Source organism: Mobula birostris, chromosome 1 (assembly GCF_030028105.1).
Source record: "Mobula birostris isolate sMobBir1 chromosome 1, sMobBir1.hap1, whole genome shotgun sequence".
In the NCBI taxonomy this organism is placed as follows: domain Eukaryota; kingdom Metazoa; phylum Chordata; class Chondrichthyes; order Myliobatiformes; family Myliobatidae; genus Mobula; species Mobula birostris.
This window is the reverse complement of record NC_092370.1, coordinates 12569189-12586562: the sequence shown is the minus strand read 5'-3', so window position 1 is coordinate 12586562 and position 17374 is coordinate 12569189. Positions and strand designations below refer to the sequence as shown.

Sequence of the window (17374 nt, the reverse complement as noted above, 5' to 3'; positions counted from 1 at the left end):
GTCATATTTCACTGTATGTTCGGATGTACAAGTGACAAATAAATCTAAACTTTATCTCTTCTTCCACAAGACTGCAAGGACTAGCCTTCAGCCTTTTATCTGACAAGCTTTCCATTAATGCAGATATATCTCTGTAGAATGGAGATGAGGAGGAATTTCTTTAACGAGATGGTGGTGAATCTGTGGAATTCATTGCCACAGATGGCTGTTGAGGCAAAGCATGGATTGATACCTGGAAGTATAATGTGGTAGCTATTAGTGAAACATGGTTACAGGAGAGGTGTGATTGGCAACTAAATATTCCTGAATTTAATTGCTTCAGGTGTTACAGAATCGGAGGGACAAGAGGGGGAGGTGTTGCTTTGCTTGTCAGAGAAAATACTACAGCGGTGCTCTGGCAGGATAGATTAGAGGGCTCGTCTAGGGAGGCTATTTGGGTAGAATTGAGGAATGGGAAAGGTGTAGTAACTCTTTTGGGGGTGTATTATAGACCACCAAATGGGGAGCAAGAATTGAAGGAGCAAATTTGTAAGGAGATAGCAGATACTTGTAGTAAGCACAAAGTTGTGATTGTGGGAGATTTTAATTTTGCAAACATAGACTGGGAAGCCCATACTGTAAAAGGGCTGGATGGTTTGGAGTTTGTAAAATGTGTGCAGGATAGGTTTTTGCAGCAATACATAGAGGTACCAACGAGAGAAGGGGCAGTGTTGGATCTCCTGTTAGGGAATGAGATAGGTCAGGTGATGGAGGTTTGTGTTGGGGAGAACTTCGGGTCCAGTGATCACAATGCTATTAGTTTCAATATAATTATGGAGAAGGATAGGGCTGGACCCAGGGTTGAGATTTTTGATTGGAGAAAGGTTAACTTTGAGGAGATGCAAAAGGATTTAGGAGGAGTGGATTGGGACAATTTGTTTTAAGGAAGAATGTAATAGAGAAATGGAGGTCATTTAAAGGTAAAATTTTGAGAGTACAGAATCTTTATGTTCCTGTTAGGTTGAAAGGAAAGGTTAAAAGTTTGAGAGAGCCATGGTTTTCAAGGGATATTGGAAACTTGGTTCGGAAAAGGAGAGATATCTACAATAAATATAAGCAGCATGGAGTAAATGAGGTGCTTGAGGAATATAAAGAATGTAAAAAGAATCTTAAAAAGAAATTAGAAAAGCTAAAAGAAGATACGAGGTTGCTTTGGCAAGTAAGGTGAAAATAAATCCCAAGGGTTTCTACCATTATATTAATAGCAAGAGGATAGTGAGGGATAAAATTGGTCCCTTAGAGCAGCGGTCCCCAACCACCGGGCCATGGAGTGGTACCGAGCCGCAAAGCATGTGCTACCGGGCCTTGAGGAAACGATATGATTCAGCTGCACCTTTTCTCATTCCCTGTCACGCACTGTTGAACTTGAACATAGGGTTACCAACTGTCCCGTATTTGCCGGGACATCCCGTATATTGGGCTAAATTGGTTTATCCCGTATTTCCCCCACTAAGGTAGAGCGTTCCTATGAAACCTTTCGTGCCAAAATGCCTAAAACGAGAAAACAATTACCATTAATTTATATGGGAAAAATTTTTGAGTGTTCCCAGACCCAAAAAAATAACATAACAAATCATACCAAATAACACATAAAACCGAAAATAAATAACACTAACATATAGAAAAAGCAGGAATGATATGATAAATACACAGCCTATATAAAGTAGAAAAAATGTATGTACAGTATAGTTGGGAAGATGAAGGCAAAACCAATTTGTGGAAGAAGAAAATTCAGCACGGACACGCATGTGCACATCACATGCGCACACAGCTGCCCTCGCAAGGCTTCATGGTCATGGTAGTCTTTCCTAGGGTAAAGTGTCCCGGGATTTGACTGCTACTTTTGTCCCTTATTTGGGAGTGAGAAAGTTGGCAACCCTAACCGTAAAAGACATGCTGAGGTAAGTTTAACCCTATTGCACCCCCCGCCCCCCCCCCCCCACCGGTCGGCCAGTCCGCAAGAAAATTGTCAATATTAATCCGGTCCACGGTGCAAAAATGGTTGGGGACCTCTGCCTTAGAGAATCAAAGTGGACAGCTATGTGAGGAGCCAAAAGAGATTCTGAACAATTTCTTTTCTTCGGTATTCACTAAGGAGAAGGATATTGAATTGTGTAAGATAAGGGAAACAGGTAGGGAAGTTATGGAAACTATGATGATTAAAGAAGAGGAAGTACTGGAGCTTTTAAGGAATATAAAAGTAGATAAGTCTCCAGATCCTGACAGGATATTTCCTAGGACCTTGAGGGAAGTTAGTGTGGAAATAGCAGATGCTCTGACAGAAATATTTAAAATGTCATTAGAAACGGAGATGGTGCCAGAGGATTGGCGTATTGCTCATGTTGTTCCATTGTTTAAAAAGGGTTCTAAGAGTAAACCTAGCAATTATCGGCCTGTGAGTTTGATGTCAGTGGTGGGTAAATTAATGGGAAGTATTTTTAGAGATGGTATATATAATTATCTGGATAGACAGGGACTGTTTAGGAACAGTCAATATAGATTTGTGCATGGAAGGTCATGTTTGACAAATCTTATTGAATTTTTTGAAGAGGTTACTAGGAAAGTTGACGAGGGTAAAGCGGTGGATGTTGTCTATATGGACTTCAGTAAGGTCTTTGACAAGGTCCCACACAGAAGGTTAGTTAGGAAGGTTCAATCGTTAGGTATTAATATCGAAGTAGTAAAATGGATTCAGCAGTGGCTGGATGGGAGACGCCAGAGAGTGGTGGTGGATAACTGTTTGTCAGATTGGAGGCCGGTGACTAGTGGTGTGCCTCAGGGATCTGTACTGGGTCCAATGTTGTCTGTCATATACATTAATGATCTGGATGATGGGGTGGTAAATTGGATGAGTAAGTATGCAGATGATACTAAGATAGGTGGAGTTGTGGATAATGAAGTAGGTTTTCAAAGCTTGCAGAGAGATTTAGGCCAGTTAGAAGAGTGGGCTGAAAGATGGCAGATGTATTTTAATGCTGATAAATGTGAGGTGGTACATTTTGGTAGGACTAATCAAAATAGGACATACATGGTAAATGGTAGGGCATTGCAGAATGCAGTAGAACAGAGGGATCTAGGAATAATGGTGCATAGTTCCCTGAAGGTGGAATCTCATGTGGATAGGGTGGTGAAGAAAGCTTTTGGTATGCTGGCCTTTATAAATCAGAGCGTTGAGTATAGGAGTTGGGATGTAATGTTGAAATTGGACTCGGCATTGGTGAGGCCAAATTTGGAGTATTGTGTACAGTTTTGGTCGCCGAATTATAGGAGAGTGTCAACAAAATAGAAATAGCACGGAGAAGATTTACTAGAATGTTACCTGGGTTTCAGCACCTGAGTTACAGAGAAAGGTTGAACAAGTTGGGTCTTTATTCTCTGGAACGTAGAAGGTTGAGGGGGGGACTTGATAGAGGTATTCAATATTATGAGAGGGATTGATAGAGTTGACGTGGATAGGCTTTTTCCATTGAGGGTGGGGGAGATTCAAACAAGAGGACATTAGTTGAGAGTTATAGGGCAAAATTTTAGGGGTAACACGAGGGGGAACTTCTTTACTCAGAGAGTGGCAGCTGTGTGGAAGGAGCTTCCAGCAGAAGTGGTTGAGGCAGGTTCGATGTTGTCGTTTAAAGTTAAATTGGACAGCTATATGGACAGGAAAGGAATGGAGGGTTATGGGCTGAGTGCAGGTCGGTGGGACTAGGTGAGAGTAAGAGTTCGGCACGGACTAGAAGGGCCGAGATGGCCTGTTTCCGTGCTGTAATTGTTATATGGTTATAAGTCATTGGGTGTATTTAAAGCAGAGGTTGAATAGTTTGTCGTTAGTAGGGTGCATCAAAGGTCATGGAGAAGACAGGAGAAAGGGTTTGAAAGGGATAATAAATCAACAATCAAGGATCAGCTTTATTCGCCATACACGTATTACGAAATTGCTGTGCTGTGTTGGTGCAATTAGGAATAAAAAATAAGATTCAACAATCACGGGTAAAGCCCTCCCGACCATTCAGCACATCTACATGAAGCGCTGTCACAGGAAAGCAGAATCTATCATCACAGATCCTCACCACCCAGAACATGCTCTCTTCTCACTGCTGCCATCAGGAAGAAGGTACAAGATCCTCAGGGCCCCACACCATCAGGTTCAAGAACAGTTACTACCCCTCAACCATCAGGTTCTTGATCCAGAGGGGATAACTTCATTCACTTACAAGGACTCTTCATCTCATGTTTTCAATATTTATTACTTACTTATTTATTATTATTATTTCTATTCTGTTGTATTTGTACAGCTTGTTGTCTTCTGCATACGGGTTGAACGCCCAAGCTGTTTCTGTTATGGTTATTATACTATAGGTTTATTGAGTATGCCCACAAGAAAATGAATCACAGGGTTGTATATGGTGACATATATGTACTTTGATAATGAATTTACTTTGAACTTTGATAAATAATTTTAAAAAAATAAGTTATAGATTAATGATGGATATAGTAAATCAGCCATGATGGAATGGAGGACAGATGCAATGGGCCGAATGGCCTATTTCTGCTCCTATGTCTTATGGTCTTATAGCCTTGGGGTGTGTGTTGATCCTTAAACTCCAGGATAGAACCTATGCCTTTTCTTCACTTCAGATGCAGTTCTGTGCCAAGAGTTCAAGGGTGATGGACTTGTGTAACAAATCTGAACTTTTATAATGATTATAATAAAATTCAAAGTTCAAAACATTTATTATCAAAGTATGTATACTTTACACAGTCTTGAGATTTGTCTCCTAATGAGACAAAGAAAGCCAACAGAACCCATTAAAAAGGCTGTCAAACACCCGATGTACAGAGAGAAAAAAACAAGCTGTGCAAACAATAAAAATAAGCAAATAGCATTTAGAAATGAAGTTCACAAAAGTGAGTTAGTTGCAGGCAACTTTCTCAGTTCAGTGCAAAAATGAGTGAACATCATCGAGCAGCAGGCAGAACATCAGCACGACGCCTATCTCTGGACCCGTTACCCCATCCCCCCAGTCTGATGCTTCAATCGTCCAAACCTCACGCCTTTCCTTGCTCTTGGGCCTGAGCTCCATCTCCGCTCTGCCTTGCCTATGTTTGCCTCGCAATTATAATAATAACTTACTTACCATACAATGTAGGTCAAAGTGCTTTACAATGGGATAGCCAAACCTGAAAAATAAAAGACAAAATAAAAACAAGAATAAATAAATAGTTTTTTTTGAGTTGGCATTTAAAAGTGTCAACTGAGTCTGAACCCATTATAGTTTCAGGTATTGAATTCCACAGTTCAAAAAAATCTGATCTTTTGAGAGAGATTGTTTAAATTTAAGAGACTGGCAGAAGAAGACATGTAAGCTCGAGCAGATTTATGTGTTTCAGTATTTAAATTACTGCAGTTCTATTTGGTGTATTCATTGTGTGTGTTACAGGCCAACCCTTTGTGAATCCTGACGGGACGCCAGCTATTTACAACCCTCCCACGCTCCCACAGTCAGTTCGAGGCCAACTTCCTGGGCAGGCTCAGCAACAACCCACTCCACAGACCCAGCCACAGCAGCAGATACCCAGTCATCTAGTTCCACAGGTGAGCCACACCATTTTTTGTACCTGTTCCATTAACAAAATGTATCTTATTCCCTGTTTAATATTTTCACAATCAGAACCAGGTTTAATATTACTGGTATGTGTCATAAACTATGTTGCATCGTGGCAGAAGTACATTGCAATACATAATTCAAAAATGATATATTCCCATAAAAATATATATACTATATGTATAAGGTTTTGAACTTTTGATCATTATTGATTAGTTTTGAGGGGAATATATATAAAATAAGTAGTGCAAAAAGAGAGCGAATAAAGAAAACAACAGTGAAATAGTGCACATGGGTTCATTGTCCATTCAGAAATCTGATGGCCGAGGGGAAGAAGCTGTTCCTAAAATATTGAGTTGTGTCTTCAGGCTCCTGTACCACCTCCTTGTCCTTCTGAAGACAAGCAACTACTTACCAGCCATTAACAAAACCAGGAATACAACTAAATACCTTATTAATAACACATTTTCTGTAAAATAATTATGGTAAACAATCACTGCAAACATTGAAGAGGCAAGTGAAGGCAAGGCTGAATCGAGGGTCGAAGTGTGCGGGTGCGAGGTGAAGTCAAGGCAAGGTCGAGGCATATTCGAGGCAGAGTCGGGGCGAGTGGAGCGGAACAAAGTTGGAGTGGAGGGAGGCAGATTCAAGGCCCATCGCGATGTTTACTGTGCTCTGCACTGCACTGCGGCTAAGGCTGTGGCCTGGTTCAGCTTCATGTCTGAGGACCCACTTTCATTCTAAATGCTATTTGCCTACTTTTATTCTTTGCACCTGACAAAGGGCGGATGAGCTCCTTGTGAACCAACGGCCATCTTCCGTGGAAGAGATTAAAGCCTCACCACGTATCTACGAATCGTATGCTATGCACCTAGTTAGAAGAGACATGATGAACTTGCGCACTGCACCGTGTGCCTGGACCTGCCCAAGGCCTCCGCCTAAGGAAGGGCTGATCTCGAAGAAGTGGCCGCAGCGGCCTCGGGCTCGAGTTCAGCAGGGCAGCGGCGGGCGGTGCCAAGGTGGCCAGTGAGAACAAACTGGAGGAGAGGCTGTACTCTGTGCTGTCGCAAGATCGAAGAAGATGGAGGTGCATAGCTGCCAACCCCGGATTCGGGACAGCACCCACTGACTGACTGATTCTTTGCACAATTTGTTTTTTTTCCCCTCTCTGCACAGAAGGTGTTTGGCAGTCTTCTTTTTTGATGTGTTCTTTTGGATTTCTTTGTTTTGTGGCTGCCTGAAAGGAAAGGGGAGCTCAAGGTTGCTTAATGTATGGATACTTTGATAATAAAAGTACTTTGAACTTTGAACTTAACAGTGGATGCCGTCTTTTTGAGGCATCGCTATTTGAGTATATTCTGGATGCTGGGGAGGCTAGTGCCCATGATGGAGCTGGCTGAGTTTGTAACTTCCTGCCCTTTTTTACGATCCTGTGCAGTGGCCCCTCTATACCAGATGGTGGTGCAACCAGTTAGAATGCTCTCCACAGAACATCTGTAGAAATCTGCGAGAGTCTTTTGTCAGGATCTTCACACGCAGGGTAATATTGTGATGGAGAGCACTTACAATTTCTTGAGTACCTCATGGGATTCTATAGAGCAGGGGTTCCCAACTTTGCTTATGACATGGCCCACTACCATTAAGCAAGGGGTTTGTGGACCTCAGATTAGGTACCCCTGTAGTAGGCTCATAGGACACTACAGCAAAGAAATAGACAATTCAGCCCATTAACTCCATGCTGAACTCTTATGCTACCCTTCACACCCTCTCACACTTATCCAAACTACTCTTAACCCTTACATACAGTTCATATTCCATACCTTCACAGTCTGGTCCGGGTCAATTTTGACCCAGCCCAAGAATCCCCTCATAACAAGTTTTGAACCACAGATCTATTTAGAATGTATAAATAGCCTATCTGACATTAATAAATGAGTGATTAATCCTTAATTGATGTTTCAGAGATGTAAAATCCATTTCAATAGATACAGGTCAAATTTCACCCGAACAGCCTCAATGTTCAAAAATTTGTAGCACCTGTACAAAAGTATAAATTTTTTAAATATTTTAATTTTTTGTGCATTTTGGGTCACTTTAGGAAAAGTTATCAAATTTCGGCTTAAAAAAATGCCATTTAGGGTGTTTTTACTGCTGTCGAATGTCAATACAGGTCAAATTTGACCTGAACGGTATGTAAGGGTTAAATGCTGTAATCGAACCTGTTTCCAACACTTCCAGTAGCAGCTCATTCCTCTGAAATGATAACACAAGGAATTTAAAGTTGCTGACCCTCTCCATTTCTGGTCCTCCGATGAGGACTGGCTCATGGATCCCTGATTTCCTCCTCCTGAAGTCACTAGTCATCTCCTTGGTCTTGCTGACATTGAGTAAGAGGTTGTTGTGGCACCAATCAGCTAGATTTTCAATCTCTGTCTTATATGGTGATTCGTCACCACCTTTGATTCAGCCCATGACAGTTGTATGGCCAGCAAACTTAAATTTGGCATTGGAGCTGAGCTTTGCCTCACATTGATAAATATAAAGTGAGCAGACCGGGGGGCTGAGCTTATAGCTGTGTGGTGCACCTGTGCTGATGGAGATTTGGAGGAGATATTGTTGCCAATCCAAACTGACTGGGGTCTGCAAGTGAGGAAATTGAGGATCCTATTGCACAAGGAAGTATTGAAGCCAAGATCTTGAAGCTTATTGATTAATTTTAGAGGATAATAGTACTGAATACCAAGCTGTAGTTGATGAAGAGCATCCTGACGTATGTATCTTTGCTGTCCAGATGTTCCAGGGTTGAGTGAAGAACCAATGAAATGGCATCTGCTATGGACCTATTGTGATAGTAGGAGTGGATCCAAGTTGCTTCTCAGGCAGGAGTTGAAATGTTTCATCACCAGCCTCTCAAAGCACCTCATCACAGTGGACAATAGTCATTGAGGCAGGTTACCATGTTCTTAAGAGCTAAAGAGCTAGTGGTAGACCTGAGGAGAGCTAAGGCACTGGTGACCCCTGTTTCCATTCAGAGGGTCAGTGTGGACATGGTGGAGGGTTACAAATACCTGGGGATACGAACTGACAATAAACTGGACTGGTCAAAGAACACTGAGGCTGTCTACAAGAAGGGTCAGAGCCGTCTCTATTTCCTGAGGAGTCTGAGGTCCTTTAACATCTGCCAGACGATGCTGAGGATGCTCTACGAGTCTGTGGTGGCCAGTGCTATCATGTTTGCAGTTGTGTGCTGGGGCAGCAGGCTGAGGGTAGCAGACACCAACAGAATCAACAAACTCATTCATAAGGGCCTCAGAGTCTTTAGAAGCTGTGGGAGTTTGTGAAGGTACCTCTGTGCTTTGATGGTCAAGGTGAACATAAAAGGCATTGAGCTCACCTGGGAGTGAAACATTGTTGTGACCTATGTTGCTTGGTTTCACTCGGCAGGAGGTGATAGCATTCAAGCCCTGCCACATCTGTTGAGCATCCTTCAGTGATTCAGGTGTGGTCCAGAATTACCACTTCACCCGTGAGATGGCTTTCCAGAGATTGTACCTGGACCTCTTGCATTTTGCTTCATTGCCAAACCTGAATGCCACTGTTCTACCCCTTAGCAGATTGCAGATCTCAAGGTTCATCGAGGGCTTCTGGTTGGGGAAGGCTTGGAATGACGTTGTGGGAACACACTCGTCTGCAACTGTTTTTATAACATCTGAGACAACTGTAGTGTAGTCATTCAGATCCTCTGATTAGTCCTTGAACACGGCCCAGTCTACCAACTCAAAGCAATCCCATAGCCGCTCCTTTGCCTCCTGCAACCACCTCTTTGTTGTCCTAATCTCCGGAGCCTTGCTCTTTAGCTTCTGACCAGATGCAGGTAGAAGGAAGACAACCAAGCAATCAGATTTCCTGAAATACAGTCGCAGCAGGGATCGATAGGCATTCCAAATTGTAGTACAACAGTAATCGAGGTTGTTGGGATCCCTCATGCTGCAGGTGATATGTTGATGATAATTGGGCAGAGATTTCTTCAAACAAGCCTGATTGAAGTCAGTGATTTGAAAGGCATTGGGGCAGGCTGTTTCTTGCTTGTTGATGGTGGCACTCAGTACCTCAAATCTCTTCTTGACATTGGCCTTTGACAGCAGATACATCGGGGAAATTTAAGAAACTCTTAGATAGGCACATGGATATTAGAAAAATGGGAAGTTATGTTGGAGGGGTGGGTTAGCTTGATCTTGGAGTAGGTTAAAAAGATGACACAACATCGTGGGCTGATCTGTGTACTACGCCCTCAGAGCTGGTGTAACCTCAGCAGTTTGAATGAACATTGATAATAGAACAGTGTGCACCTAACAGAACATCTGGCCCATGATGTTGTGCCAGTCTTGATGTCAGTCTTCACTAAAATTCCTTCTTCTGTGTATCATCAATATCCCTACAGTCCCTTCATATTCATGTATACCTAAAAGCCTTTTAAAACACTAAACTGCCTGCTTCCACTATGATCCATGGTAACTCTTTATGTAGTGTTGGCACGTGGCCAAGTGGTTAAGGCATTGGTCTAGTGATCTGAAGGTCGCTAGTTTGAGCCTCAGCTGAGGCAGCATATTGTGTCCTTGAGCAAGGCACTTAACCACCCATTGATCTGCGACGACACCGGTGCCTAGTATCGGCCCTAGTGCTTTTCCCTTGGCCCTAGTGCTCTTCTCTTGGACAGCATCAGTGGCGTGGAGAGGGGAGACTTGCAGCATGGGCAACTGCCAGTCTTCCATAAAACCTTGCCTAGGCCTGCGCCCTGGAAACCTTCCAAGGCACAAATCCATGGTCTCACGAGACTAATGGATAACTAAAAAAAAACTCTTTGTAAGCTTCATTTGGAGTATTGTGAGCAGTTTTGGACGCCTTATCTAAGAAAGGATGTACTTACTTGAAAAGAGTTCAAAGGAGGTTCATGAAAATGATTCCGGGTTTGTAAGGCTTCTTATATGAGTAGTCCCTGACGCCTCTGAGCCTGTACTCATTGGAATTCAGAGGAATGAGGGGTGATCTCATTGAAACCTGTCGAATGTTGAAAAACCTTGATAGAGTGGATGTGGAGAGGATGTTTCCTATGGTGGGGAAGTCTGGGACTAGAGGACATAGCCTCAGAATAGGAGGACATCCATTTAGAGCACAGGTGTGGAGGAATATCTTTAGCTGTGGTGAATGTGTGGAAATCATTGGCACAGGAGGCCAAGTCATCGGGTATATTTAGGGCAAAGGTTGATAGATTCTTGATTGGTCAGGGCATGAAGGGATACGGGGAGAAGGCGGGAGATTGGGGCTGAGAGGGAAATGGATCATCCATGATGAAATGGTGGGGCAGACTTGATGGGCCAAGTGACCTATTTCTGCTCCTATATCTTATGGTCTGATGGTCTAGCTTATTCTAGGCACCTCCCACTCTTTGAATAGAAAAGAAATAGCACCTCGCATCACTTTAACCTTCCCTTCTGTAACTTTAAAGGCATATCATCTGGTATTAGACGTTTCTACCCTGGAGAAAAGATTCTGACTGCCTACACTATCTAGGCCTCTTATCATTTTAGAAACATCTATCAGGTCTCCCCTCAGTCTCTGTCGCTCAGAGAAAACAACCCTAGTTTGTGCAATTTCTTCTTATACATAACTCCTACCACCTAATGCAGGTAACCTCCTAGTGGACCTCTTGTGCACCCTCTGTAAAGGCTCCACATATTTCATATGATGAGGTAACTAGACTATACAATATTCAAACCCGAGAGATCTGCAGAAGCTGGAAATCCAAGCAACACACACAAAGTGCTGGAGGGACTCAGCAGGCCAGGCAGCATCTATGGAAATGAATAAAAAGATATTCCAAGTGTGGCCTACCCAACGTTTTACCTGTTATCTCTTTTTATGTCATAAAAGAGTGGATTTGTAAGAATAGTGTTATTTTAAATCAAACTGCAGAAATTTCTTGTCATTACAAAGTCATAGAGTCTTAGGGCACGGCAGCACAGAAGCTGGCCCTTCAGCCCATTTAGTTCAGGCCGAGCCATTCATCTGCCTAGTCCCATCAACTTACACCTTAGACATAACCCTCCCATCCATTTTCCTATCTACATTCCACTTAAATATTGAAATCAAACCCACGTTCACCACTTGCACTGGCAACTCATTTCACACTCTCGCCCTACTCTGAGAGAAGAAATTCCGCCTCATGTTCCCCTTAAACATTTCACCTGTCACCCTCAACCCATGACCTCTAGCTCTAGCCTCAGTTCACCCAAACTCAGTGAAAAAAACCTGTAAGCATTTAACCTATCTATACCCCTCATAATTTTCTATATCTCTATCAAATCTCACCTCATTCTCCTGTGCTCCATGAAATAAAGTCCTCACCTGTTCAGCCTTTGCTATAATTTCAGTCTTTCAATCTTATTGATATCTTTCCTCTAGATAGGTGACCAGAACTGAACACAGTACTCCAAATTGCCTCACCAACTCCTTACGCAATTTCAAGATAACATTCTCTCTATATAGTTTGATTTATGAAGGCCAATGTGCCAAAAGCTCTGTTTATGACCCTATCTACTGTACCTCTGACACCAAACTATTGATGATTTGTGTCTCCATTGAAATATATAGCAAACACAGAAAATTGCCAGTGGGTGTTTGATTTGGACCATAAGACATAGAAGCAGGTGCTTTTGGCCCATCAATTCTACTCCAGCATTCCATCATGGCTGATTTATTATCCCTTTCGTTCCTTGCATGTCAAATTTCAGTTCTTTGTAAATCTCTGCAGTGTAGCTTCAATATGTGATATTGGTAATTAATTCTTTTCTCAGCCTGTGCAAGCAATGCAGTCTTCTTCTCAGACGGGACAGTATCCAGCCGCTTCTTATCCTTCCCAACACCTACTGCCTGTTTCACCCACGCAGCAGTTTCCTGTGGTACATCAAAACATTTATTTCTGGTTTCTAAGCATTAACTCTAATGTTTGCAATGTGTGTGTAAATGTAATAAGTTTATTTATGTGCTTCACTTTTAGGGTGACTATTAAGACATAAGACCAAAAGACACAGGAGCGGAATTAGGCCATTTGGCCCATCGAGTCTGCTCTGCCATTCCAACATGGCTGATTATTATCTCTCTCAACCCTATTCCCCTGACTTCTCCCCTAACCTTTGAAATCCTGACGAATCAAGAACCAATTAATCTCTGCTTTAAATATACCCAATGACTTGGTCTCCCCAGTTGCCCGTGGCGATGAACTTCACGGATTCACTACCCTCTGGCTGAAGAAATTCCTCCTCATCTCCGTTCTAAATGAATGTCCCTCAACTCTGAGGCTGTGCTCTCCATTATGGGAAACATCCTCTCCACATCCTCTCTATCTAAGCCTTTCAATGTTCGGTAGATTTCAGTGAGACTCCCAACCCCATCATCATCATCATCATCTCCCACCCCCACTCCACCTCATTCAACTTAACTCCAGTAAGTACAGGCCCAGAGCCATCAAATGCTCCTCAAACGTTAACCCTTTCTTTCCTGGAGTCATTCTTGTGAACCACTTCTGGATCCCTCTCCCATACCAGCATATCTTTTCTTAGATAAGGAGCCCAAATCTGCCCACAATCCTCCAAATGCAGACTACTCTTGACTATATTAACCATAGTTGATAGTTCGTGTTTAACATTATGTCTATATCACTTGCCAAAATATTTGTGAGAAAGTGTGGAGACTAAATCAGAAAAGTAATAATAATTATAGACAGAAACAAATGAGAAAATCTGCCGATGTTGCAAATCTAAGTAACAGACACAAAATGCTGGAGGATCTCAGCAGGCCAGGCAGCATCTATGGAAAAGAGTAAACAGTTGATGTTTCAGGCTGAGACCCTCCGGCAGGACCTACTGAAGTGTCTTGGCTCAAAACATCGACTGTTCTCTTTTCCATAGGTGCTGTCCGGCCTGCTGAGTTCCTCCAGCATTTTGTGTGTTGTAGACAGAAGCAAGCTGATTTACACTGATGAATTTTCATATTGATAAATAATATATTGTGAATGAAAGAAAAAACAATAAATTTGAAAGTCTTAGCACAAGAGATTCTGCAGGTGCTGGAAAACCAGAGGAACAAACACAAGACACTGGGGAAACTTAGGAGGTCAGGCAGCATCCATGGAGATGAACAAACAATCAATGTTTTGAAAGTCTTATTATTAAATAGTTGTATGTTACCAGACCCTCAAAACACACATGAAAACTGTTTTAAGGGTTAATTAACTTATAACTATCCAAGAAAATTACATTATTTAATTTTTGAATGCTCAATAAAAGAGAAACCATCAAAATTTTAAAGAATAAGTGGAGAAAGGAACAGACTGTCTGACTTCCTCTTGTCTGTTTAATGTTACAATCAAGACCTGGCTTGCTTTGGAGATGGTGCAGGGGAGGTTTACCACAATGCTGCCTGAATTAGAGGACATGTGCTGTAACGAGAGGTTGGACAAACTTGGGTTGTTTCTGTGGAGCGGCGGAGTCTGAGAGAGGATCTAACAGAGGTTTGTAAGATTATGAGAGGCACTGATAAAAGTAGACAGACAGTACCTTTTTCCTAGGTTTGAAATGTCTAATATTAGAATGCATGCATTTAGGGTGAAAGGAGGTTATTGCAAAGGAGATGTGAGGGGCAATTTTATTTATACAGAGCATGCTGGGTGCCTGGGGTGGTGGCAGATGCAGATAGATTAGGGACTTGTAAGACACACTTGAATAGGCACATATATGTGAGGAAAATGGAGGGATATGGACATGGTGTAGGCAGAGGGAATTAGTCTGGTTTGCCATTTGATTACTAATTTAATTGGTTTGGCACAACACTGTGAGCTGAATGGCCTGTTCCTGTGCTGTAGTGTTCTATGTTCTATAAGATACTTATACCATATGCACGTTTTAAAAAAGTTTTTGGTTCTCTTTGAGCTGGCTGATAGGAGCTGAGCCTGTGCTTGTGAGTTATGATTGGCTTCAGTGTTCCTATGTTAGAGAGGAACAAATGCAGTATAGCTTCTTCTTATCTTTAGGGTCAGAGAGCAGCACAGCATAGAAAAAGGCCCTTTGTTCCATCCAATCCATGCAGAACTGTTATTCTGCCTAGTCCCATTGACCCACACCCCACCCATAGCCCTCCACACCCCTCCCATTGATTTATTTATCCAAACGTCTCTTATCGTTGTATTAAAACGGCACATCCACCACTTCTCCTAGCAACTCGTCCACACTCTCACCACTCTCTGAGAGAAGAAGATCCCCCTCGGGTTCATCGTAAATATTTCACCTTTCACTCTAAGCCTATGACCCTTGGGACTAATCTCACCCACCCTCAGGGGAGAGAGCCTGCTTGTATTTACCCTGCCTATACCTCTCATCATTTCGTATACTTCTATCAAATCTCCCCTCATTCTCTTATGCTCCTGGATATAAAGTCCTACGCTATCCAATATTTCCACTGAACTCAGGTCGTGACAACATCCTTGTAAATTTTCTCTACTCTTTTACTTGCAGTATTGTGTTCCATTCAGGTCACCTCATTATAGGAAGGAAATGGAAGCTTTGAAGAGAGTGCAGAGGAGATTCTGCCTGGACTGGAGATCATGTCTTAAGGTTGAGCAAGCTAGGTCCTTTCTCCCTGGAGCAGAGGAGGAGGAGACAGAGGTGAATAAGATGATATGATGTATAGACTGAGTGGACAGCCAGATGTTTTCCTAGGGGGGAAATGGCTAATACAAGGGGGCATAATTTCCAGGTGATTGGAGGAAAGTATAAGGGGATGTCAGAGGTAAGTTTTTTACACAGAGAGTAGTAGGTGTGTAGAACGCCCAGCCAGGGGTGGTGATAGAGGCAGATACATTAGAGGCATTTAGAGACTCCTAAATCAGCACATGGATGATAGAACAACGGAGGGCTATGTAGGAGGGAAGGGTGAGATTAATCTTACCTTTTGGTAAAACATTGTGTGTTTAAAGGCCTGTACTGTGGTGTATTTATTTATTTATTGAGGTATAGCATGGAATCGGCCCTTCGATCCATGCTACCCAGCAAACTCTGATTTAATCTGAGCCTAATCACGGGACAATTTGCAATGACCAATTAACCTACCTACCAGTTCATCGTTTGGACTGTGGGGAGGAATCCGGAGCACCCGGAAGAAAGCCACGCAGTCACGGGAAGAATGTACAGGCTCCTTACAGTTATTGGTGGGAATTGAACCCGGCTCACCTGTACTATAAAGTGTTGTGCTAACCACTACATTACTGGACGCCCCATGATCTATGTTCTAGATTAATCCAGTAATTCATGATAGAATGTATGTTTTTGTTTATCCACTAATATTGGGTTACAACCCAGTTTGCTAGAAAGATTACTTCTAAATTCAAAGCTTTCTTTTTTGTTCACAGTTTGTGACCATGGAATGTAACCAAGCACAGCATAAATTCCTATGGACAGATTAACACACACAAAATGCTGGAGGAACTCAGCGGGTCAGGCGGCATCTACGGAGAAGAATAATAGTCGACAATTTGAACCGAGACCCTTCGAACGTCAACTGTTTATTCCTTTCCATAAATGCTGCCTGACCTTCTGAGTTCCTCCAGCATTTTGTGCATGTATGTGTTGTTTTGGATTTCCAGCACCTGCAGAATCTCTTGTGTTTATAAAGTTCGGTAGATATGTTCTCAGCAGTGTTCTTCTCTAGTGTTAATACTTCTTGGAGGAATCCTTCAGCAGACTGTACTCATTATTATTTGATGACTTCATCACAGCGAGAAGATTTGGCCTCCCAGTTTAACCAGATGAGTTTAAGCAGGCAGTCGTCGGGAGATACCGCTGAGCCGCCATCTGGTTCTGTCTACCCGCCACCCATTTTGCCTCAGGCACCCCAGCAAGCCAACTACGTGATGACGTCACCAAGTCAGCTTACCCCAGGTAGTTTCACTGGATCCGGACAGCCCATGTCCCAGCAAGTACTGCAGCCGCCACAGGGATTTATACAGCAACCGTCTGCCCAGGTAGGAGATACCTAACCGGCTATGCCTTCTTTTTGGTTATATGGAGCTGTCCATGTTCCATCCCGATGAAGAGTCTTAGCTCCAAACACCGACTGTTTATTCCCCTCCACAGATACTACCTGACCTGCTGAGTTCTGCCAGCATTTTGTTTGGGTAGTCTGGTTAAACATTGGGAGTTATGGACTAAATCTCAAATAAAAATGCATGATTGCATGTATCATATCTGATACACTACAGCGTAGCAGTTACCTGCACTTACAGTGCCGGTGATCACCGAATGGGGTTCAATTCCCTCTGCTGTTTGTATGTTCTCCCCATCATCGTGTAGGTTTCCTCCGGGTGCTAGGGTTTCCTCACACATTCAGAAGACATACAGGTTAGGGTTATTAAGTTGTGGACATGCTTTGCTGTCACTAGAGGCATGGAGACAATTGCGGGCAGCCCCCAGCATATCCTTGGACTGTGTTGGTCATTGACGCAAAACAATGCATTTCACTGTACACAATTCACTGTAGGTTTCAATGCTTCAATGTACATGTGACAAATAACGCTAATCCTTAAGCTCAGGTACTCAGCTCCTGGCAGCATCCTCATAAATCTTCCCTGCACTCTTTCCAGTCTAATGATGTCTGTCCTGTAACAGGGTGATGAAAACCATACACAG

The 17374-nt window shown here is 42.7% G+C and overlaps 1 protein-coding gene across 4 annotated transcripts in view; it reads left to right on the top strand.

Moving 5' to 3' along the window:
* LOC140186273 (cAMP-regulated phosphoprotein 21-like) overlaps positions 1-17374 on the top strand; it is a 379019-nt gene that overhangs the window by 293145 nt on the left and 68500 nt on the right. For all 4 annotated transcript variants that reach the window (XM_072242365.1, XM_072243188.1, XM_072241563.1 and 1 more), the window contains 3 exons: positions 5472-5626; positions 12491-12595; positions 16465-16710. In XM_072242365.1, coding sequence (XP_072098466.1) covers positions 5472-5626; positions 12491-12595; positions 16465-16710 — 506 coding nt within the window. The remainder of the gene's footprint in view (positions 1-5471; positions 5627-12490; positions 12596-16464; positions 16711-17374) is intronic.